The following is a 23,790-nucleotide window of genomic DNA, read 5'->3' on the forward strand; positions in this document are numbered from 1 at the left end:
AACCAAGTGGCATGCTAACCTTGGTAATAAGCAAGTATCAGCACATTTTAATGGGAGTGGAGTCAGAGATCAGGTAAGAATAATTCCCTTGAAGGACATTCTTGAACCCGAGGAGTGTTACCAATCCAATAATTTTGCATTATTATTACAAGCTTTAAATTCTATTAAGATAGGAATAGAAATTCTCAGCTGCCATGCTCGGACTGGAAATCATAAGTTTACTAGTAAATTTTCACTTTACTAGTAAAGTGAAAATCCATCAACACTCCAATTGATCTACTGGAGTGAAATACAGAAAGTAGTGGCTCAAATGTTTTTAATGAAGACCAAAAACATTCATTCCATTCCTTCAACTTGTTGTTAAGTAGTAAACATTGAATCAAGGTTCAGCACCTGTATTATTAAAACAGCCAAGTTTGGCTGGATTAAGTCAGGTTGCTACTTCCCAGAGGTGGGAAATGACTTAGAAAAGTGTGATTGGATATTTCCAACATCCTAGAACTTTAAAGCATAACTAATATTTAACTAACAGTGCAAGTTCTAATTTCCATTACACTGCAATTATAGAGGGGGAAGGGATAAGAGATGAGTATTTTGGACAGAATTGGGAGAGGAGATGGATTAGAGAAAAGTGAGATCAGCCATAAATAAAGATGGAAATAGAGGCAAGAGTTAGCCAAAATTGGAAAATGTAATGTTCATGTATTTGGGTTTGAGGAATACAATGGTCCTAAAATCTACTTTTCACTCAACTTGGCAAGACCAAGGGGAATGGTGCAGAGATTTAAAATGGTAGGCAACCTGGAGTTCTAGCATGCACCCAGTTAGAGCATAGGTGTTCAGAGAAGTTTTCACCCATTCTTCATTTGTTCTCTCTGATGTAGAGGCCACACAGAGTACCAAATGCAGATTAGGTTGGACAATGTTTATGCAAAACTCTGCCTCACCTGAAAGGCTTGTTTATGGACTTGGATGACAGTTTTGCTCTTCATCTGGTTAGAGTGGGAAGGTAAACTGATCAGGGAGTCAGAATGATCACTGCAAAAAAAGTAGAAGGGATGGTATGGCTGGTGGTGGGATCTCATTGAAATGGCAGCCTCATGCAGTGTAAAGTGAGAGCTGGTGTAAAATGAGAACAATCTTGCAAAAGGTTACAGTACAGCCATTACCCCATGACAAGTTAATAACAATAAATCCAATTCCAAGTTACTTGAAATAATTCAACTGCTTCCAAAAGTGTCCTTTTCCAAAAAATTTAATGTCTTTTTTTAAAAAAACTATTTGGAAATTAGATTTTTAATTCAACATGTCAGGAAAAAAAGCCTCAGAGGGGGAGCCCTCAAATGAACTGACACCAAAAGATTTGTAATTTAATGGGCTGAATAACCAGAATATGCAAAAATCTAAAAATCCAAATTTTTTCCCCCCACAGTAGAGCTTCTATTCATGTTAACCAGGTGACCACCATGCTCAGTGACTCCTTTCATTTGATGCATCCAATATTTACTGCTCTTGAGCAGATCATGCCAAATTCTAGAACTAATAATTTTAAAATATGGGTGAGCCAAAGATGCAGTTGTACTGCATTACATAGTAGTTTGCCACAAAAGTTTGGGGGGAAAAATAGGAAAATGAATAAAAGATTGAGAAAATAATTTGGACTATTTCCCAAAAGGAAGATCTACAACCATTATTGATAAAAAGCCAATTCCAAGAATTTGGAATTGGAGTTTTACCATAAATTTCTTCACAAGAGTGTAAACTCAATCTGGAAAAGTAGAACTGAAATTAGTTTTGCTTCTGGTCTGAAACTCATGAGGGACCTTGAAAGATATCATTTACCATAAAAATATTCCAAATGTGGGCCAATGGAGTCAGTACCAAAGATTAATTGCCCAAATGAATAGAGTAGGGAGGTTATGATGAAATTGTACAAGGCATTAGTGAGGCCAAATTTGGAGTACTGTGTACAGTTTTGGTCACCAAATTATAGGAAAGATATAAACAAAATAGAGAGACAGGGAAAGGTTGTGCAGACTGGGGCTTTTTTCTCTGGAGTGTAGAAGATTGAGAGAGGACTTGATAGAGGTGTTTAAGATTTTAAAAGGGACAGACAGAGTAAACGTGGATAGGCTTTTTCAATTAAGAGTGGGGGAGATTCAAACTAGAGGGCATGGTTTAAGATTGAAGGGGGAAAATTATAAGGGGAACATGAGGGGAAATTTCTTTACGCAAAGGGTGGTGGGGATGTGGAATGAGCTTCCGACAGATGTGGTCGAGGCGGGATCATTGGTTACATTTAAGGAAAGACTGGATAGTTACATGGATAGGAGAGGACTGGAGGGGTATAGACTGGGTGCTGGTCAGTGGGACTAGGAGGGTGGGGATTTGTTACGGCATGGACTAGTAGGGCCGAACTGGCCTGTTCTGTGCTGTAAGTGGCTATATGGTTAAATTCAAATGTGGAATACTAACAATATCAAAGTTAAGCCACTACGAGCAATCCTCAAATTTTGAAATCAAAATTCTCTCCTTTCCCCCTTTCCTCATGCCTTCAGCTACTTTTGATCATTAAATTTTTTTTAAAATATTAATCTTGCAACATAGAAAGAAGAAAACAACTACTTGAATGCAATCATCTTGTACAACAAACTCAGTTTAGACAAATTTAACTGAATGGATTTTATATTCATTTAGCTTTACCCAGTTTTCCATTAAAAATGCCTTTCCATCCAAAATTCCAGGATTAAAGACCAAATGTTTTTGCATGAGAGTTGATAACACACCAGCTGCACCAAATAAAGTGACAAAACCCAATTTTCCCAACATGGTTGCACAAAGAAACAGCTCAAATAGCACCAACCTTCAAGAATCAAAAATAACAAGTCACCATTTAAAAACTCCAAATACCTTTGCCACTTGCACAAAAATTGTATTTACAATGGTTCAATAATAGTTCTATTCAGATCAGATGAGGACCACCCCTATCTTCTTTTGTGTAGCCAGTACGTAGTCTGTTAATCATCATTTCTCCTCCTGTAAATATGCTCCTTTTTTCCTTCCTTCATGGCAGCATATCGTGCCAATGTGAACAGGTAGTCACTTAGCCTGTGAAGAAACAGTAGGTCCTGAGGATAGTAATCAATGCAGAACAAAATATTCTCTATTCAAACTGTCCAGTTCGACAATGCATTTGCCCCTCACTTCAATTTTAACCAGCTTGGTGACACTGCCACAAAAGATCTAGTTACCAATGCTTTGACAATAAAAAGGAATGGACTCCCAGTTCTTGCCCCTCCCCACCCCTTCGATAAATGGCAATTACTAGTTTAAGAGTTTAAAGCTAGAATGTAAGGTTTCTTTTGCTGTTTAAGAACAGTTACATACGAGTTGCTCAAGGAGCACATTTTCAAGCTGAGTTCCTCGGAGACAGTGGGCCACAATGAAACCTCAACTTGCTCACACCTTTGAACTGAAAGCCATAAAAATTGTAAAAATTTACATGGGTCATTAGGTTTGTTCAGAGCAAAAGGTTAGTTGGATAATCTACAAATGCATTGTTATTTTAATTGGAAGATGAAAACTATTTTAAATACAAATGCAAAAGTTATAAAATCTCAATTGTTCATCCATTATTTCACCCTGCTCTCCATGAGAGGAGGGAACTGCCAAGCATATTTTTTTACCTCACTGTCTTTGCCTTTCTCAATTACAGCTAGTGTAGAAAATTTTAGATGGGAGATGCCTTGCTTTTTTCTAGATGCACATCAATTGACAGCACAAAACGAGGTTACCTGTTAAGGTATCTTGCAGCATGACGGTCAGCTTCCCCAGCTCGAACAATAGAGATCATACTGTGATGGAGAAAACAGATGCAATGCACATTTGTACAAAGTCTGGAATTTCAGCATTTATCTACTGGCCTGATGAGAAGAGGATACACATCTTGTCCCTAGGTCCTGATTACATCTCATGATTATTAAAATACAAGGTCACATGGGAAAATGATTAACCACCAAAATGGAAGGGCTTTTTTTGCCTGATACTTTGGAAGGGTCTGTTACCCAAAATATTCTGCTACTTTGATAGTGTGCCAATCATGTTTACACATCTCAGCCACCAAATTTTACCTCAATTAAAGTAAACCCAATATAATGCTGCTGGTTCCAAATTAGAAAAATTATGTTGCTTTAAAAACATATGTCCAACATTGTTTCCAAACACATTAATTTTGATTGACCAGATAGGGAATATAGAATCATGAGGCTTAGATAAGGTGAATAGTTATTGTTTTTTTTCCAAGGTAGGGGAAACTGGAGGGCAAAGGTCTAAGGAGAGTGGGTAAAATGTAAAGGGGACCAGAGGGGAAACTTTTAAAAAATTTTAGACATACTGCTCAGTAAAAGGCCATTTTGGCCCACAAGTCTGTACTGCCCAATTTACACGCCGGTCTGGGCAGAAAGAAGGAGGCGGCGGCCCCGGCCCCGATCCAAGAACACAGCACGGGCTACACACTCTTTTCTTTGGCTTGGCTTCGCGGACGAAGATTTATGGAGGGGGTAAAAAGTCCACGTCAGCTGCAGGCTCGTTTGTGGCTGACAAGTCCGATGCGGGACAGGCAGACACGATTGCAGCGGTTGCAAGGGAAAATTGGTTGGTTGGGGTTGGGTGTTGGGTTTTTCCTCCTTTGCCTTTTGTCAGTGAGGTGGGCTCTGCGGTCTTCTTCAAAGGAGGTTGCTGCCCGCCAAATTGTGAGGCGCCAAGATGCACGGTTTGAGGCGTTATCAGCCCACTGGCGGTGGTCAATGTGGCAGGCACTAAGAGATTTCTTTAGGCAGTCCTTGTACCTTTTCTTTGGTGCACCTCTGTCACGGTGGCCAGTGGAGAGCTCGCCATATAACACGATCTTGGGAAGGCGATGGTCCTCCATTCTGGAGACGTGACCCATCCAGCGCAGCTGGATCTTCAGCAGCGTGGACTCGATGCTGTCGACCTCTGCCATCTCGAGTACTTCGACGTTAGGGGTGTAAGCGCTCCAATGGATGTTGAGGATGGAGCGGAGACAACGCTGGTGGAAGCGTTCTAGGAGTCGTAGGTGGTGCCGGTAGAGGACCCATGATTCGGAGCCGAACAGGAGTGTGGGTATGACAACGGCTCTGTATACGCTTATCTTTGTGAGGTTTTTCAGTTGGTTGTTTTTCCAGACTCTTTTGTGTAGTCTTCCAAAGGCGCTATTTGCCTTGGCGAGTCTGTTGTCTATCTCATTGTCGATCCTTGCATCTGATGAAATGGTGCAGCCGAGATAGGTAAACTGGTTGACCGTTTTGAGTTTTGTGTGCCCGATGGAGATGTGGCTACACACTCTACTGGTCTGGCAAACCTATAGATGAATGACGCCTATCTGGTGTAGGCTTCACGGTCAAAACTCCATTGCCTCCAAACTCAAAAACCTCCCGACAGGCCACTCGGACAGGATCATGTCCATGCGACTCCCCCTTCAAAACAAGCGACGTATCACACTCATCGGTGTCTATGCTCCAACCCTTCAGGTGGAACCAGCAGAAAAGGACAAGTTCTACACTGATCTGCACAACCTCATTCAACGCACCCCTACAGCCGACAAGGTTGTCATCCTTGGCGACTTCAACGCTCGCGTCGGCAAAGACTCAGAAACCTGGCCAGGAATCCTGGGCAAGCATGGTGTCGGCAAGTGCAACGACAACAGGCGCCTCCTGTTGGAGCTCTGCGTAGAACAGCGGCTTGTCACTACAAACACCCTTTTTCAGCAGAGGGACCGCCTGAAGACTACCTGGATGCATCCCCAATCCAAACACTGGCACCTCCTGGACTACGTCCTGGTGCAAGAAAGAGACAAACGAGATGTGCGCCACACCAGGGTCATGCCCAGCGTGGAATGCCACACTGACCACCGGCTTGTTCGCTGCAAGCTCAACCTTCACTTCAAGCCAAAGTCCAGGAACAGTAAAGCCCCCAGAAAGAGGTTCAATGTTGGAAACTTGCAGTCAGACGAAGTGAGAGGAAACTTCTAGGCAAACCTCCAAGCAAAGCTCGAGGATGCAATCCGCCTCACGGACTCGTTCCCCGATACCCTCTGGGATCAGTTGAAGACTGCCATACTGCAATCCACTGAAGAGGTACTGGGCTTCTCCTCCAGGAAAAACAAGGACTGGTTCGACGAAAACAACGAGGAAATACAGGAGCTGCTGGCAAAGAAGCGAGCTGCCCACCAGGTTCACCTTGGAAAGCCATCCTGGCCAGAGAAGAAACAAGCCTTCAGTCACGCATGCAGCCATCTTCAGCGCAAACTCCGGGAGATCCAAAATGAGTGGTGGACTAGCCTCGTCAAACGAACCCAGCTCAGCGCGGACATTGGCGACTTCAGGGGTTTCTACGAGGCTCTAAAGGCTGTGTACGGCCCCTCACCCCAAGTCCAAAGCCCGCTGTGCAACTCAGACGGCAAAGTCCTCCTCAGCGACAAGATCTCCAACCTCAACCGATGGTCAGAACACTTCCAATCTCTTTTCAGTGCCAACCGCTCAGTCCAAGAATCCGCCCTGCTTCAGCTCCCTCAACAGCCCTTAAAACTAGAGCTGGATGAGGTCCTCACCCGGGAAGAGACATACAAGGAAATTGAACAACTGAAAAGTGGCAAAGCAGCAGGTATGGATGGAATCCCCCCAGGGGTCTGGAAGGCTGGCGGCAAAGCTCTGCATACCAAACTGCATGAGTTTTTCAAGCTCTGCTGGGACCAAGGAAAGCTGCCTCAGGACCTTCGTGATGCCATCATCATCACCCTGTACAAAAACAAAGGCGAGAAATCAGACTGCTCAAACTACAGGGGAATCATGCTGCTCTCCATTGCAGGCAAAATCTTCGCTAGGATTCTCCTAAATAGAATAATAGTATAATGTTCTCCCAGAATCACAGTGTGGCCTTCACGCAAACCGAGGAACTACTGACTTGGTCTTTGCCCTCAGAAAGCTCCAAGAAAAGTGCAGAGAACAAAACAAAGGACTCTCTATCACCTTTGTTGACCTCACCAAAGCCTTCGACACCGTGAGTAGGAAAGGGCTTTGGCAAATACTAGAGCGCCTCAGATGCCCCCCAAAGTTCCTCAACATGGTTATCCAACTGCACGAAATCAACAAGGTCGGGTCAGATACAGCAATGAGCTCTCTGAACCCTTCTCCATTAACAATGGTGTGAAGCAAGGCTGCGTTCTTGCAACAACCCTTTTTTTCCAATCTTCTTCAGCATGAATCTGAAACAAGCCATGAAAGACCTCAACAATGAAGACGCTGTTTACATCCGGTACCGCACGGATGGCAGTCTCTTCAATCTGAGGCGCCTGCAAGCTCACACCAAGACACAAGAGCAACTTGTCCGTGAACTACTCTTTGCAGACGATGCCGCTTTAGTTGCCCATTCAGAGCCAGCTCTTCAGCGCTTGACGTCCTGTTTTGTAGAAACTGCCAAAATGTTTGGCTTGGAAGTCAGCCTGAAGAAAACTGAGGTCCTCCATCAGCCAGCCCCCCCACATCCCCAACGGGCACACAAAACTCAAAACGGTCAACCAGTTTACCTATCTCGGCTGCACCATTTCAATGGATGCAAGGATCGACAACGAGATAAGACAACAGACTCGCCAAGGCAAATAGCGCCTTTGGAAGACTTCACAAAAGAGTCTGGAAAAACAACCAACTGAAAAACCTCAAAGATTAGCGTATACAGAGCCATTGTCATACCCACACTCCTGTTTGGCTTCGAATCATGGGTCCTCTACCGGCATCACCTACGGCTCCTAGAACACTTCCACCAGCGTTGTCTCCGCTCCATCCTCAATATTCATTGGAGCGACTTCATCACCAACATCGAAGAACTTGAGATGGCAGAGGCCGACAGCATCGAATCCACACTGCTGAAGATCCAACTGCGCTGAATGGAGGACCATCACCTTCCCAAGCGTGTTATATGGTGAGCTTTCCACTGGCCACCGAGACAGAGGTGCACCAAAGAAGAGGTACAAAGACTGCCTAAAGAAATCCCTTGGTGCCTGCCACATTGACCACCGCCAGTGGGCTGATATCGCCTCCAACCGTGCATCTTGGTGCCTCACAGTTCGGCGGGCAGCAACCTCCTTGGAAGAAGACCGCAGAGCCCACCTCACTGACAAAAGACAAAGGAGGAAAAACCCAACACCCAACCCCAACCAACCAATTTTCCCTTGCAACCGCTGCAACCGTGTCTGCCTGTCCCGCATCAGACTTGTCAGCCACAAACGAGCCTGCAGCTGACGTGGACATTACCCCTCCATAAATCTTTGTCCACGAAGCTAAGCCAAAGAAGAAGAATTTTGATTGAGGCCCAACATCAGAAACTACCTCTAGGCATTCCATATGACGATTCATCACCTCTCATTTACAGTGTGTTAATCCACAAGCCAAGAGGGATCTACTTCACTTGAAGCCAATCCTGTTTGATAGCCAGATATTTACAACATTAGCTGTTGCCAATATGCTAGAAAAAAAACCCAGCTATTTAGCTTATTCCCACTTCCTAAATCCTTTGCATATTATGGCTCTTCAGGCAACTTTAATGTCCAATGACATCCAGCAAAAAGAATAAAGGCACAATAACTGATGCAATTGTCAAACACATTTGAGACCAGAAAAAAAAATCCTACTCAAACTCTCACTTTAGATGATGCATTCACCGACTTATCCAATACAAGGGGTTACTGGATGGAATTAGGAAAAATTGCCCCATTGAACTTTTTTTAAAAATAAAAACAATGCTTGAGCATTAATGTATAATGCAAGGAAATCCTGCACACAAATCCAATCTGTGAATGATTAGGACTCAAGAGACCAAAGTCATTTTGTTGGAAAAGCAGCACAAGAAATCTACTCAATAACATACCTCCTCTCTGCCCTGCGACAGATCGATCGAGCTAGGTGCAGGGCTGCACTGCATTTTCCCCCTGACTGCAAGCAAAGGATTCCATTCAGTGAATTCAACATATTGGATTGCAAACTTCACCACTTTCAGATGGGCCATTGAGGCAATGAGAGATTAAACAGAAGTTACTTCTGTGCCATAATTATCAAACTTCAAATTTATTGTCAGAGTACATACATTACATCACATACAATCCTGAGATTCTTTTTCCAGCAGTTGAGGTAAATTTACCACTGATTGATGGTGCAAACAACTATATTCAAGAAGATAGGCATTTATGAATGCACCTAGGACAACTTTCTAATATTACTCCAAAATCAATAAGAGTTCATGGTCAAGTGGCAATATCTGCCTCCTGTTTGGTTCTCCCCAATGTCAACCATGAAGAATGTACATAATTGATCTTTTTTAAAACCACTTGCATTCAACTTAACATTGCTCTAAACCAGTCATTCTCAATAGAGGCTCCACAGCATATTTAAGGGAAAAACCTTGCTTTCTTTTCACCAGAAAACACTCTCTCTCTCTCTCTATATCTATATCTATATATATCTAGATCTATCTATATCTAGATCTATCTATATCTAGATCTATCTATATCTAGATCTATCTATATCTAGATCTATCTATATCTAGATCTATCTATATCTAGATCTATCTATATATCTAGATCTATCTATATATCTAGATCTATCTATATATCTATATCGATATATCTATATCGATATATCTATATCGATATATCTATATCGATATATCTATATCGATATATCTATATCGATATATCTATATCTATCGATATATCTATATCTATCGATATATCTATATCTATCGATATATCTATATCTATCGATATATCTATATCTATCGATATATCTATATCTATCGATATATAGATATATCTATATATAGATATATCGATATATAGATATATCGATATATAGATATATCGATATCTAGATATATCTAGATATAGATATATCTAGATATATCTATATCTATATATAGATATATATATGACTTTTGGAAGAAACCAAAACTTGAGTGCTTCACAGGGAAGGGGACACATAAACTGAGCAAAGTCCTGGCTGGGGAGGGGGAGCATAGCCAAAAAAGGTGATGAATAGCTGCTCAAAATAAACCCTCAACAATTTGAGAACCAAACAAATATAGCTCCTTTCCCAGGATTTTAAGCTCAATTGGAATTGACCTGGTCTGAAAGCCCAGTCCAAAGAGCCAGTAAAATGAATTTCTTTGACTCAAAACATTTGCATGTGCTCTACAATCAGTTTGCCCTCATGCTGGACTTAAATTACTTAAGATATGAGTAGTGTAAAATGAACACAAACAGATTTAGTGTACAACATACTGAAGTCTCTCGTGAGTATACATACCGGCAAGATGAAATTAGTTAGAGGCGGGAGCTGCACTGCATATCTATCAATCCACTGTTCCAGATCAATTACTGGTCTTTCACTAAATGATGTCCTCCCTAATTAAAATCAAACACTTATTGAAAGCAAAGGATCCACTAATGAATTATACTGCAAGTTAATGTCAGTGAGATAGCTTTTCAAAAAATATCCAATTTTTAAAATGCTGAAAATAAACAGGTTAGGCAGCTTTTATGGAAAGAGAAACAATGTAACACTTTAAAATCAGACCCATCACTGGAACTGAAATGTCTGATTAGCATTTTGGTTTTATTTCATGTTTACAACATCTGCAGATGTACTCAATTTTCAATAAGCCTTCTTACAAAGTACACTGAGGTAATATATTGAAGTAACAACACCCAATGGTGTAATCAACTGTGCTGCACAATTTTCTAAAACTCTTTGTAAAGGAGCTCCATCTTGTGGCACACAGGGTCTAATATGGCTTAATTGACGAGAGCAAAAGGATCTCTTCCTTTTTGAGTTACCCATCAAAAGCAAGTAACTTTGAAATTAGTGATAGGGTGGCACGGTTGGCAGAGTGGTTAGTGCAACTCCTCAATGGTGCAGGCGATTGGGACCAGGGTTCAAATCCCATTAACATAACATAACAATTACAGCACGGAAACAGGCCATTAGGCCCTTCTAGTCCGCACCGAACCAAACACCCCTTTCTAGTCCCACCTCCCTGCACAATGCCCATAACCCTCCATCTTCTTCTCATCCATAGACCTGTCCAACCTTTTCTTAAATAATACAATGGACTCCGCCGCCACTATTTCTCCCGGAAGCTCATTCCACACGGCTACCACTCTCTGAGTAAAGAAGTTCCCCCTCATGTTACCTCTAAACCTCTGCCCCTTAATTCTTAACTGTTTGTAAGGAGTTTGTTTGTATGTTCTGTGTCTGCGTGGGATTCCCCCAGGGTCTCTGGTTTTCTTTCACTGCTCAAAACGTACTGGAGATGTAGATTAATTGGGTGTAAAAAACTGCAGTCAGACGAAGCGAGAGGAAACTTCCAGGCAAACCTCAAAGCAAAGCTTGACGTTGCAACCCGCCTCACGGACCCGTCCCCTGAAACCCTCTGGGATCAGTTGAAGACTACCATACTGCAATCCACTGAAGAGGTACTGGGCTTCTCCTCCAGGAAAAACAAGGACTGGTTTGACGAAAACAGCCAGGAAATCCAGGAGCTGCTGGCAAAGAAGCGAGCTGCCCACCAGGCTCACCTTACAAAGCCATCCTGTCCAGAGAAGAAACAAGCCTTCCGTTGCGCATGCAGCCATCTTCAGCGCAAACTCCGGGAGATCCAAAATGAGTGGTGGACTAGCCTCGCCAAACGAACCCAGCTCAGCGCGGACATTGGCGACTTCAGGGGTTTCTACGAGGCTCTAAAGGCTGTGTACGGCCCCTCACCCCAAGTCCAAAGCCCGCTGCGCAGCTCAGACGGCAAAGTCCTCCTCAGCGACAAGATCTCCATCCTCAACCGATGGTCAGAACACTTCCAATCTCTTTTCAGTGCCAACCGCTCAGTCCAAGATTCCGCCCTGCTCCAGCTCCCTCAACAGCCCCTAAGGCTAGAGCTGGATGAGGTTCCCACCCTGGATGAGACATATAAGGCAATCGAACAACTGAAAAGTGGCAAAGCAGCAGGTATGGATGGAATCCCCCCAGAAGTCTGGAAGGCTGGCGGCAAAACTCTGCATGCCAAACTGCATGAGTTTTTCAAGCTTTGTTGGGACCAAGGTAAACTGCCTCAGGATCTTCGTGATGCCACCATCATCACCCTGTACAAAAACAAAGGCGAGAAATCAGACTGCTCAAACTACAGGGGAATCACGTTGCTCTCCATTGCAGGCAAAATCTTCGCTAGGATTCTACTAAATAGAATAATACCTAGTGTCGCCGAGAATATTCTCCCAGAATCACAGTGCGACTTTCGCGCAAACAGAGGAACCACTGACATGGTCTTTGCCCTCAGACAGCTCCAAGAAAAGTGCAGAGAACAAAACAAAGGACTCTACATCACCTTTGTTGACCTCACCAAAGCCTTCGACACCGTGAGCAGGAAAGGGCTTTGGCAAATACTAGAGCGCATCGGATGTCCCCCAAAGTTCCTCAACATGATTATCCAACTGCACGAAAACCAACAAGGTCGGGTCAGATACAGCAATGAGCTCTCTGAACCCTTCTCCATTAACAATGGCGTGAAGCAAGGCTGTGTTCTCGCACCAACCCTCTTTTCAATCTTCTTCAGCATGATGCTGAACCAAGCCATGAAAGACCCCAACAATGAAGACGCTGTTTACATCCGGTACCGCACGGATGGCAGTCTCTTCAATCTGAGGCGCCTGCAAGCTCACACCAAGACACAAGAGAAACTTGTCCGTGAACTACTCTTTGCAGATGATGCCGCTTTAGTTGCCCATTCAGAGCCAGCTCTTCAGCGCTTGACATCCTGCTTTGCGGAAACTGCCAAAATGTTTGGCCTGGAAGTCAGCCTGAAGAAAACTGAGGTCCTCCATCAGCCAGCTCCCCACCATGACTACCAGCCCCCCCACATCTCCATCGGGCACACAAAACTCAAAACGGTCAACCAGTTTACCTATCTCGGCTGCACCATTTCATCAGATGCAAGGATCGACAATGAGATAGACAACAGACTCGCCAAGGCAAATAGCGCCTTTGGAAGACTACACAAAAGAGTCTGGAAAAACAACCAACTGAAAAACCTCACAAAGATAAGCGTATACAGAGCCGTTGTCATACCCACACTCCTGTTCGGCTCCGAATCATGGGTCCTCTACCGGCACCACCTACGGCTCCTAGAACGCTTCCACCAGCGTTGTCTCCGCTCCATCCTCAACATCCATTGGAGCGCTTACACCCCTAACGTCGAAGTACTCGAGATGGCAGAGGTCGACAGCATCGAGTCCACGCTGCTGAAGATCCAGCTGCGCTGGATGGGTCACGTCTCCAGAATGGAGGACCATCGCCTTCCCAAGATCGTGCTATATGGCGAGCTCTCCACTGGCCACCGTGACAGAGGTGCACCAAAGAAAAGGTACAAGGACTGCCTAAAGAAATCTCTTGGTGCCTGCCACATTGACCACCGCCAGTGGGCTGATAACGCCTCAAACCGTGCATCTTGGCGCCTCACAGTTTGGCGGGCAGCAACCTCCTTTGAAGAAGACCGCAGAGCCCACCTCACTGACAAAAGGCAAAGGAGGAAAAACCCAACACCCAACCCCAACCAACCAATTTTCCCTTGCAACCGCTGCAATCGTGTCTGCCTGTCCCGCATCGGACTTGTCAGCCACAAACGAGCCTGCAGCTGACGTGGACTTTTTACCCCCTCCATAAATCTTCGTCCGCGAAGCCAAGCCAAAGAAGAAATTGAGCGGTTATGGACTCATGAGCCAAAATGGCCTGTTACCGTGCCGTATGTTTATATTTAATTTTTTTAAATTAAATTTAAAATTTAAGTCCTACACATGGAGTATTCAAGCACTTTTTAAAAATACTGATCAGGACCCCAATCAAGAAAGGACTTGTAGGTGTTTGGGGAAGATTAATATGTGGAAAGATGAGGAAGAAATAAAATTTACAACCAGCCTTCATGGATTCCCTTTAAAGTATCTTACTGAGATGGCTCTCTCTTGCAGAGGAAATGGGTGTAGCCACATTGGATCCAACATCCTGCAATGCACACTGAATCTGTGAAGGCAAAAATAGTATTTTACAGCCACGGTACATCGACAAGCTCAAATAGGAACAAAGATCTTCATGTCAGTTATCTCAACTGATTATCCTTCATGCTCAAAACAAAGTAGATTTCTACTTGATATTTCCAAGTGTCACTGGTTATCTCACCAACTGTCTCCATATTGAGTATACAAGGATTCATTCATGCTCAGGAGTGAAACACAAAAGTCTGCAGACTCTGTGATTAAAGGAAAAACAATGCTGGAGAACCTTCAAGGGCTCAAACCAAAAACGTTGGTTTTGTATCTTTATCTTTGCTTCATTCATGCTCAGATGAGACTGGAATTGTCATTTTTAAAAAATAGCTCCTTTCATCTTTCCATAGAGCTCAGGAAACCCAGATATTTCACAAATTATTTTAAATGAAACCATCAAATAATACAACAGTTATAAATACACCTCAACAAATCCACTTAATTTCACTTCAAGTTTAAAAAACTGCAAATACAATTTATTTCATAGGTTGGGCATAATTTTGGTATAACAGAGTCAAGACACCCTCAAACTCCATTTCAAGCCTAGTCTTGTAATAGACCCTCAAAAATCTTTATTTGCATCCACATGAAAGTAGAGTCTTTGATTCCTTAATATTCATTTATCTGACAGCATCTATTGCCCAAAATACTCACCTGAAGTATTTTCAGTAATGCCCCCATTTTGGACTTGATAATTAGATGTTTGACATAGACATTTATGGTCTTTTTTAGAATCTAATATGTACCTCATTGACACTGCCATCACCAATGATCAAAAAGCAATAATTTGGCAACTTGGGGCTTTGGTGGTGTTGCATGGAGATTTTCTGGACTATGAGATGTAACTCTTATTAAAACTCCACTTTTTTCACTTTCCATTTCATACAGAGGTATAACTTTTTTCAGTGAGTTTTAAGACTGTGAGAAACTGACCCTTGGCAAGTTTAAAAGGAGCATGAAATAGAAGTGCATTTCAGTTTGTATATTCTACTTTTCCAAAACAACCTGAAACCCAAGCATTCTGGATGCCAGCTCCTGACCCCACACCAAGTCTACAGTGCAGCCACCACACACACTGTTCAACCCCTGGTTCATGTTAAGCTAATAAACCACCAGGATAGTCAAGCAAATTATCAGGATTTTACTGTACTAGAAACAAATCTGCATTCTAGAAGACAAGACTGATGATGCAATAACTCAATTTAATTTTTTAGAGTTCTGATATTGTGGAATCTATGCTGTCTTTTCAAGGTGCAATTTTGTACAATTGTGCATAGTATTCCAGGAGAGGACTACAACAAACTTTTAAAAAGCATGTAACCTTATTGAAAAATGCCTCCTGTGTCATTTGATTTATTGTACCTTATAAAGTTCCTCAATAAAATCGTGACCTTGCTCCAAGCAGAATTCCATCACCAGCCTGAAAGAAAGAAGCTCATGAGCACCAATATTTCCCTGAACTGCAACTATTAACAGCAAAGACCATTCTCCCACTTCTCAACAATGCAAATCCACCCCACCCTTCCCCAGATTTGGAAATTTCAAGACTGAAAATCTTTACCCTAGTTCCAAATGGACAGCGTAGTATTGCACAAATACCAAAATGTTACATTAACTAAAAACACTGTAGTATGCAAAGTAAAATAATTAGCTAGAAAAATAAGAGGTTAGAATAATTAAAATAGTAATTATGGGGTAAAGAGTCTTTACGCCATTTACTAACCTAGTGTTCCTGATGTTCATAACATCAGGAACCACTCTCCAGACGTGAAGGGAGCAGAGACAACGTTTCTCCGCTGGGTCCTACCACCATTTCAGTACAGGCTTTAAACAGCCTGTTAAAGGAGACAATGTTTAATTTCAAAATCCTGCGACAACAATTTCTGGGATGGGGATGGCAGCACCCATGGTTGACAGCGGCCTCAAGGGGTTACACACTTCAGGGAAACAGAGGGCACCAGAAATCGGGCCACCCTCCATTTGAGAAGGAGAAGCAAAAGAGACAACTCTACAGGACAGTGACCAAGATGGCGGACTAGTGAGGAGCTCTGCAGCTAAAAAAACACACAGGCGAGAGACTACTGATGAATTGAGGTAAGGAATCAATGCAGGTTGCAGGTGACTGCAATCAAAGGACTCACATCAGGCTGCAGGAGATTGCCTCAAGAATGACTGAAGAGGGTATCAGGCAGCTGAACCGGAATGCAAGAGAATGCCAAGGGTGCTGAAGGCTTCCTGATTGTGTCAGGAGTTTGTAACTGGAGCTTGGGTTGCTGACGGTTTAGATTGGTCTATGTGGCTGCAGAGGCTACAGGAGCACTGGAGGGAAATCCACAGACTCTGACTCTGAGGGGACTCTCTTGCTTCTCTTTCATGCCCGGTTAGTGCCCCATTCACATGGCAGCTTGAACGGGTCAGCATGGTCCAAATCCAACTGGGTCCCTGACCTACCTCAGAGGTAGTCAGGGAACCCAGTTAAACTTATCTAGGTCGTGCCCATCGGCAGCTTGAAAACTAAAATGGTTGACCCAGTTGTCCTGGTGACATCAGTGCTTGCGTGCGTAACTGGGCTGCATCTACTGAAATGTGTAGTGCTTACATCCGGCTGCTCCTCCAATGACTGCAGCATTCGTCTGACAGCGGTGGTCAGAACAGTTGTCTGCAGTACAGCAGAGTTGATTAGCCAGCATCTGAAGATTGTTCCCCTTCCCCATTTGGGCTTCAATTCATCATTTCCAGTAGTACCTCTGGTTATCGCCGGGTTGGTAATTTAATGAATCGATCCCCCTGCAGCTTAAAAGGTGCTGGAAGCACCTTTGCCCCACTAATTGCACCTGGGTCCCAGGAGGGCTACTCAGGTGCTGCAGCTTAAAAGTGCCTTCTGACTGCAAGGGGTGCTGGGAAATTTCTGCTGATGGCAAAAATTTGTTTGCCTTACAGCAGACCGAAGGCAATTTTGTCTAATATTGCATCAGTTTTATTACATAACAATAAAAGAATCTTAAAACTATTACAACACAGAGCATGTTCCCCCCACCACCCCACTTATCAAATCTCAACTATGAGCAGAGATTCAAGACCCTAATAAATGAAATTTGCCAACCCAAGTTTAGTGTATTGCTGAATGCGGAAAGAGTGGCAGATAAGGCAGTTGCATACATGTCAGAACAGACTGTTTTCTTGCCACTTGTACATTTACATTTCCCTTTGGCTTTAAAGGTTCACCCTTTCTCCTTTATCAATGGTGGATGGCTCTTCCTTGCATTTTGTTCCAAGGGTGCTGGCTGAGATCCAGTGCCTTGCTTATTCGACGTGTTTAAGCAGTTTCAGACCATTCAACTATGGAGGCATGACAAATTGTTTCAACCAGTACCTTCAAAATTGCCAATTTCCAAAAGACAGAGGTGAAAATCAAAAGTTCACCAAATCCATTACACTCTTCTCCCACACTGCCATTGTTTAAAAGCACTGGTGACAATTACACTGGTTTGTATGTTCCTACTCGGGCAATTTCAATACAAAATACTTGCAGCCATCTAGAATAAAGGCCTGAATATTTCCCCAGGTGATACATGTTACTTACCCAATTGCAGAAGTTAATTCATCTATGCTGCCCAACGCATCAAATACATCATCATCTTTCCATCTGCGTTCCCCAGTGAATGTACTGGAAAAACCTTTTTTTAAAAAAAAAAACAGGAATTACGAAGTACTCGAGCAACAAATACCAATAAATTGTAGCGGCAGCTACACTGCTACTGAAAGAACACACAACCAGACGGGTTGAGCTCAGTGAGCAGAACTGATTTATTGCAGACTGCTGGGCTGGACTTACTCTCCCAGCCCTGACCTGGCTGAGAACTGCATTAGGGGGTGCTGACGTCACCTGGGTGGTCCCCCAGCGTGGGCTTCTGAGCCCTGTGCTGAGAAGAAGGGGAAACCCCCGATGGCACCATTTTGGCCGGCTGCCCTGCCGCATGAATTACAAGCAGGGCCGGTTCGCCTGCAAGTTTTACTTAACCCATATGCATGAAACCAAATGGCAAAGATTGAGCGAGATTCAAATAGCCCAATGAAATTGCTAATTTTTCCACTGCTGTGCAGGATAAATTTACATTCTTTGTAAGCACAAAACAAATGACCATCCCTCTGCCCTCTCATCCTCTCTCTCCAGCTCTTCTCTTCTTCCCCCTCCCACCCATACACCTACAATCTGATAGCCTGCATTCCTCACACTACCTCCCTCCACAACCTTCTTATTTGGACATCTGTCTGATTTTTCAGCACTTCTACTGAAGGGCTCAGGCCCAAAACTTTGATTGGCTTTTATGAATACTGCATGATGAGACTTTCTCCAGCACTTGGGTATTGCACTAGACCCCAGAGTCTGCAGATTTCTTGTTTCCAAGCAATGAGAAGCACCATTGTAACAAATTACCTGATCCAAGCACAACATCACATATTAGGGAATAAAGGTTCAGTTTATCTCTAACCAAGCTATCTTCAAATCCATAAACTTTCACCAGAAGATTCAAGTGCTTTTAATTACTTCCTGGTAGCCTGCTTCAAGTCTTAGTGAGGTTTGGGCACTAAAGGTTAATTGAACAAAATAAAAACTTACTAAGTAACTTTCTGTCTTCTGGCCTACATTTTCCTATTCAAATCTGGATAAGCATCAAATTTAAATGATTCTCTAAAAACAATCATGTATCTTTGTTACAGTAACCAAACAGATTCTTCAGTGTAACAAACCTTTGTCTCCCGTTTTGGTGTAAATCTTTGGAGTCTTGGGTTTCTCTGCTTTGATTTCAGAACTACAAAATAAGCCAAAGAAGGAAAAAACGATTTATTAACTGCATAACTGGCTGACCCAAATCAGTAAAAAAATGTCAGCTATCTCCAAGGTTTTAATTGAAAGTGTATCAATCTATGTGCTATGAAAGAAAATCCTATATTCCTCCTTGGCTGTTTTACAATTGTCTAATGACTAGAGAGCAAATTGGACAAGTTTAGGGTCAGTTTTTTTTTCAAAAAAATGGTCTCAGGATCACCAAATTGAGATATTATTGGTCTTTTCATATCCCTATCTCTTCCTCCACCCAAGCATACTTATCTAGAAGCTAGTTCATTCTACATTTTCAAAAATGGGAAACAGTTAAATAAAAACTCAAATTCTGGTAACATCAGCTTTCCAATTATTATTTTAGAAATTCTGCCCATTCTCTATTCAGAACTAAATTGAGGAACGAGTTGCATCAGAGCAAAATGCCAATCACTTAGGGCTGGAATTTCTTCAGTACAGCAATTGCAAGAACAATGTAAAATACCTCATCTTGCATGCAAACTCAGCTAGCTGGTCATAAAATCATTTATTTTTTTGCCAATATAATCCAAGTACCTGTTACTTGTCATTGCTTACAGTAAATAGCCACTCGACACAGGGAAGCTCCCTTTTTTTGCTTGTTGCAGAAAAACTGCCTCAATTCCCCAATATTCCCAAAAACATCGTTACAAGCCCAGAGGATCCCAAAACTCAGCAGCAATAGTAATTCACCAAGACAAATGGTTACTTAAACAAGTCATTCTTAATTATCTTTAAACATAAAAATAGGATCAAACTTTAACTTAATATACATTACTATTAACCTAACTTAACCCCCTTCTAATTCTAAGCGCACATGTATGTAATATGTCTGCAAATTCAGAAGAGTTCTTTGATTCACAGTCCAATCTCAGTCCAGTGTCTTGCTGAAGAAACTTGCCCCATCAGGGTTTTCCAGATGATAATCTCTTTCTTTCAGGTCACCAGAGAGTTCCTTTTTGTTTCCCTTATTTCAAGTGAAACATTACACAGCAAGCCATCTCCTCTTGAATGGACCACAAGGGCTTTGACCAGGCTGAACTAAACACTCACAACCAGTCTTCAAAATAGGGTTTTTCCACAAGCTTTCCAGCTTGTCCTATTCCAGTCCCAGCTGCTGCTGCTGAAGTGTACAACTGAATTATCTCTCTTCCCCTCCCCCCCCCACAGAGAAAAGTACATGACCCTCTTAGAAGAGCAAACTGCACTCAGACTGCGGCACAGGACCCAATCTTTTGAGTTCATTCATCTGTTGCTTTCCAAAACAATAATCAATTACTCTACAGCATGTCCAATTAACACCTACTTGTGAAGCCCTTATAGGCATCCTTCAAAGTTTTTGCAAAGGCACTCAGAGCCTTGACTGTCTGGCTTGAGCAGAGCTCCAGCATTTTAAATGAGATCAGTTTTGAAGTTTTTGTATCTGTGTGTGACATAACTAAAAACCCCCACATAATTTATCTCCTTTAAAACATACAATATAAAATATAACAAAATCTGTCACACTTTCCCCCTGCAAAGGAATTTTAACTAGTTAAAATTCAGTTATAACTAAACTGACTTTACAATCACTGAAGTGACAATACACAATATATAACATGTTATAACAATGTAACCCAATGTTGAGTGTATATTTCTATACATGATTAATTTTAACATCTTAAACAATCTGCCATCACATTATTTGTACCTTTGATATGATTAATTTGCAGATTATATTCTTGTAATATTAAACTCCAGTTTAACAATCTTCTGTTTTTATTCTTCATTTTATTTAAAAACAACCAGAGGACTGTGGTCAGTAAATATCAGAATTGGTTCATGAGGGGTACCCAGGTATACATCAAAATTCTGCAGAGCGAGTATTATAGACAACAGTTCCTTTTCAATAGTGGAATAATACCTTTGATGAACATTGCATTTTTTTGAAAATTAAGCAATTTCATCATGTTTTTGTAACAGAATTGCACCTGCTGCCCCCTCACTAGTACCACTGCTGAAGAAAGTGGTCTGTCAAAATTAGGAGATTTTAAACTCAGGGTAATGGCATAGCATCTCCTTTAAATTTTCTAAAGGACTGTGACAAACTTTGGTCCACACAAATTTCTCCCCTTTCTTCAAAAGATTGGTTAAAGGAAGAGCAACTTCAGCAAAATTTCCTATAATACCTGTCATTCCTATAAACCTTCTCACTGCTTTCTTGCCTTTGGCAATAGGAAACTCAGAAATTGCATTCTCCTTAGCTTGAATAGGTGCCATGACTAACTTCCTGACCCAAGTATGGCACAGTAACATGTCTAAATTCACTTTTAGCTAAATTGACAATCAAGTTTGCTTTGGATAATCTTGCAAACAATTTGTCCAATTCCCTTAGATGTCCTTCCCATGTGTCACTTTTTGTGACCAACCCTTTGATTACTGAATTAATCATCCTTTGGAATGTTGGAGGGGCATTTTTCATGCCAAAGGTAACACATTATTCTCATATAAACCGGATGGAGTTACAAAAGATGAAATATTCTTTCCTCTCTCAGTTAGAAGTACACACCAGTAACCCTTCAACAAATCCACCTTAGTAAGAAATTTAGCTTTCACCTCTCCCATCCATGTATCTATCCAATCTATTTTTAAAACTCAAGATCGAGCCCGCATTCTCCAGATCAGATGGCTGCTCATTCCACACTCCCACCATTCTCTAAGTGAAGATCTTTCCCCTAATTTTCTTAAGCGCTACTATAGTAATAGAGCCATATACAACAGCACAAAAAAAAACAGGCCATTCGGCCACTGTAGCTTGTGTCAACCACTATTCCACTAGTCCCACTGACCTGTTCTCACTCCATAAACCTCCAGACCTCTCCCTGGTGAAGTTCATAAAATGTTAAATTCTGCACCCAGTATAAGAATTGCCTGATAACGGTGAACATGGAGGAGTGAGAAGAGAGATTAGACTGTGAAGTAAAGAACTTTTCTGAACTTGTATACACATTACATACACGAATTAGAAGGGGGGGGGGGGTTTAAGTTCTGCCTAAACCTTTCCCTTAAAACTACAACCTCTCGTATTTATCCCCCACAATTTATCTCCTTTAAAACATACAATATAAAACAATCTGTCACACCATTCTCACCAATAAACTTTCACCTCTACATTCTATTCTCTCCCCTCAGCCTTGAAAAAGATTCAGCAAATTCCAACATCTGAATAATGATCCCAATTATACCACATTATCTCCTGCCAAAACCAAATTATCACTTCTCAAGTCTTCCCAACCCTCCCAGTCACTGCCAAGTATTTTTAATACAAGTCTTCATTGGTATTCTCTACAACCATTCCTTTCAGCCACATCTCACAATCCAAAAATCTTAGATCCCCAACTTCCAAGTAAACACCAATTCATATCACCTGCTTTAAGAGCAACCAAGCATGCAAACAATATTTATGAATTAATGAACATTATCACCAGTCTTAAAAATCTGTATTTTTCAAAATAGCATTCACTATAATCAGGGAATATTGCAACATACAACAGAAGTTGCACAACGTGGGAAGCATTTTAAACTTCCATTTCACACAACACCTTGATTAAGGTTTTAAAAAAAAATGTAATTATTTGGACAAGTTATTCCTAAATGTAAAGTGTGCATGAATTTTTACTGAAGGCTGCATTGTATTCATGAAGAAATAGCTTAACCTTGTACTTTAAATTGGATCAGTGTTTTCTTCAAGAGGTTCCAGATTCAAGGTTCATTTGAGAAACAAAGAGGAACTGCACTTCTAAAGAATGAGATGTTACGTTTATATAATCGCCCCATGGCTTCTTACAAACTAGATAAGAGTTATCTTGAGCAGTCATCTTTAGTGCCTGAGCCAATGTTGATCTCATACCTAACAGCAACGGAAAGGACTCGCTCTGAACCACCAACCATTCTTTTCCTCCACAGATGCTGCTTGACCCACTGAGTTCCTCCAACAATTTGGTTTTTATGTTGCTTTCAGAGTCTCTTGTGTCAGCAATTCAAGGTTATCTGGCTGCGAAACATGGAAGTGAAACACTAAAGTTTACATAGGAACTCAGAGGGTCAATCAGTGTTCACAAATGGTAGAGATATATCCTACAAGTTGGCTACATGTTGGCTACATGTTGGCTACATGTCTTTACGCTGCGAGATCTGCTGAATTCCTGTGTATTGTTGTCATACAAACCATGGGACCTTGCTGTGCCCGTGTGGTTAACTAGGTCTCTCCAACTGGGCGGCTCATTACCAAGTCACTTCATTGACTTGAGTGCACAAGGGAGCCTATCGTCCACAAGAAGAGAACTCGTTTTCTAGGCTCACAACGCAGGCAACCTCCTCCATCCCGACCTCACCTATCCCCGTCCATGTTGCAGTAGTGGCGCCTGGTCCATCCCCAAGCCTCCCTCCCACGGCGCCGAAAAGTACAGACAGCCAAACGAACACAACCCGCAGCCATGCGACCGCTTCGCTCCAGCACACGTCCTCAGGTCGGGCCACCCTCAAGTCCTCGCGCAAGAAGGCGGGGCCCACAGTCCATTGGCCGATGTCCCATCGTAGCGGCTCGGCTACTCTCCTCATTGGTTCTTGCCTTGGATTAGACTCTGGTCGTTCGCCCTGACCTCCTCCGATTGCCTTGAAAGAAGCAATGGGCACCGCCTTCTGAGCGGTGATTGGCTTGCGGTGTCAGCCGACGATCACGCTGCAGGGCCTGATTGACACATCAACGTCCTATTGATGTTCTCGTCGCGCGTCC

The 23,790-nt window shown here is 42.4% G+C and overlaps 1 protein-coding gene across 2 annotated transcripts; it reads right to left on the minus strand.

The window, feature by feature from the left end:
* Positions 1–299: 299 nt before the first annotated feature.
* mmab (metabolism of cobalamin associated B) lies at positions 300–23,630 on the minus strand. 2 transcript variants are annotated; one of them, XM_069932725.1, is made up of 9 exons: positions 23,479–23,630; positions 18,908–18,969; positions 17,739–17,832; positions 15,518–15,575; positions 14,060–14,132; positions 10,374–10,471; positions 8,941–9,005; positions 3,795–3,854; positions 300–3,108 (listed from the first exon to the last, which is right to left on the minus strand). In XM_069932725.1, exons 1-9 carry the CDS (start codon positions 23,613–23,615, stop codon positions 3,018–3,020), a joined length of 738 nt encoding a protein of 245 aa, XP_069788826.1. In that variant the 5' UTR covers positions 23,616–23,630; the 3' UTR covers positions 300–3,017. The 2 variants fall into 2 exon arrangements, with proteins under 2 accessions (XP_069788826.1, XP_069788827.1); XM_069932726.1 differs by having other exon boundaries at positions 23,390–23,554.
* Positions 23,631–23,790: the final 160 nt, after the last annotated feature.

The sequence above is a fragment of the Narcine bancroftii genome, chromosome 4, assembly GCF_036971445.1.
Source record: "Narcine bancroftii isolate sNarBan1 chromosome 4, sNarBan1.hap1, whole genome shotgun sequence".
Classification (NCBI taxonomy): Eukaryota; Metazoa; Chordata; class Chondrichthyes; order Torpediniformes; family Narcinidae; genus Narcine; species Narcine bancroftii.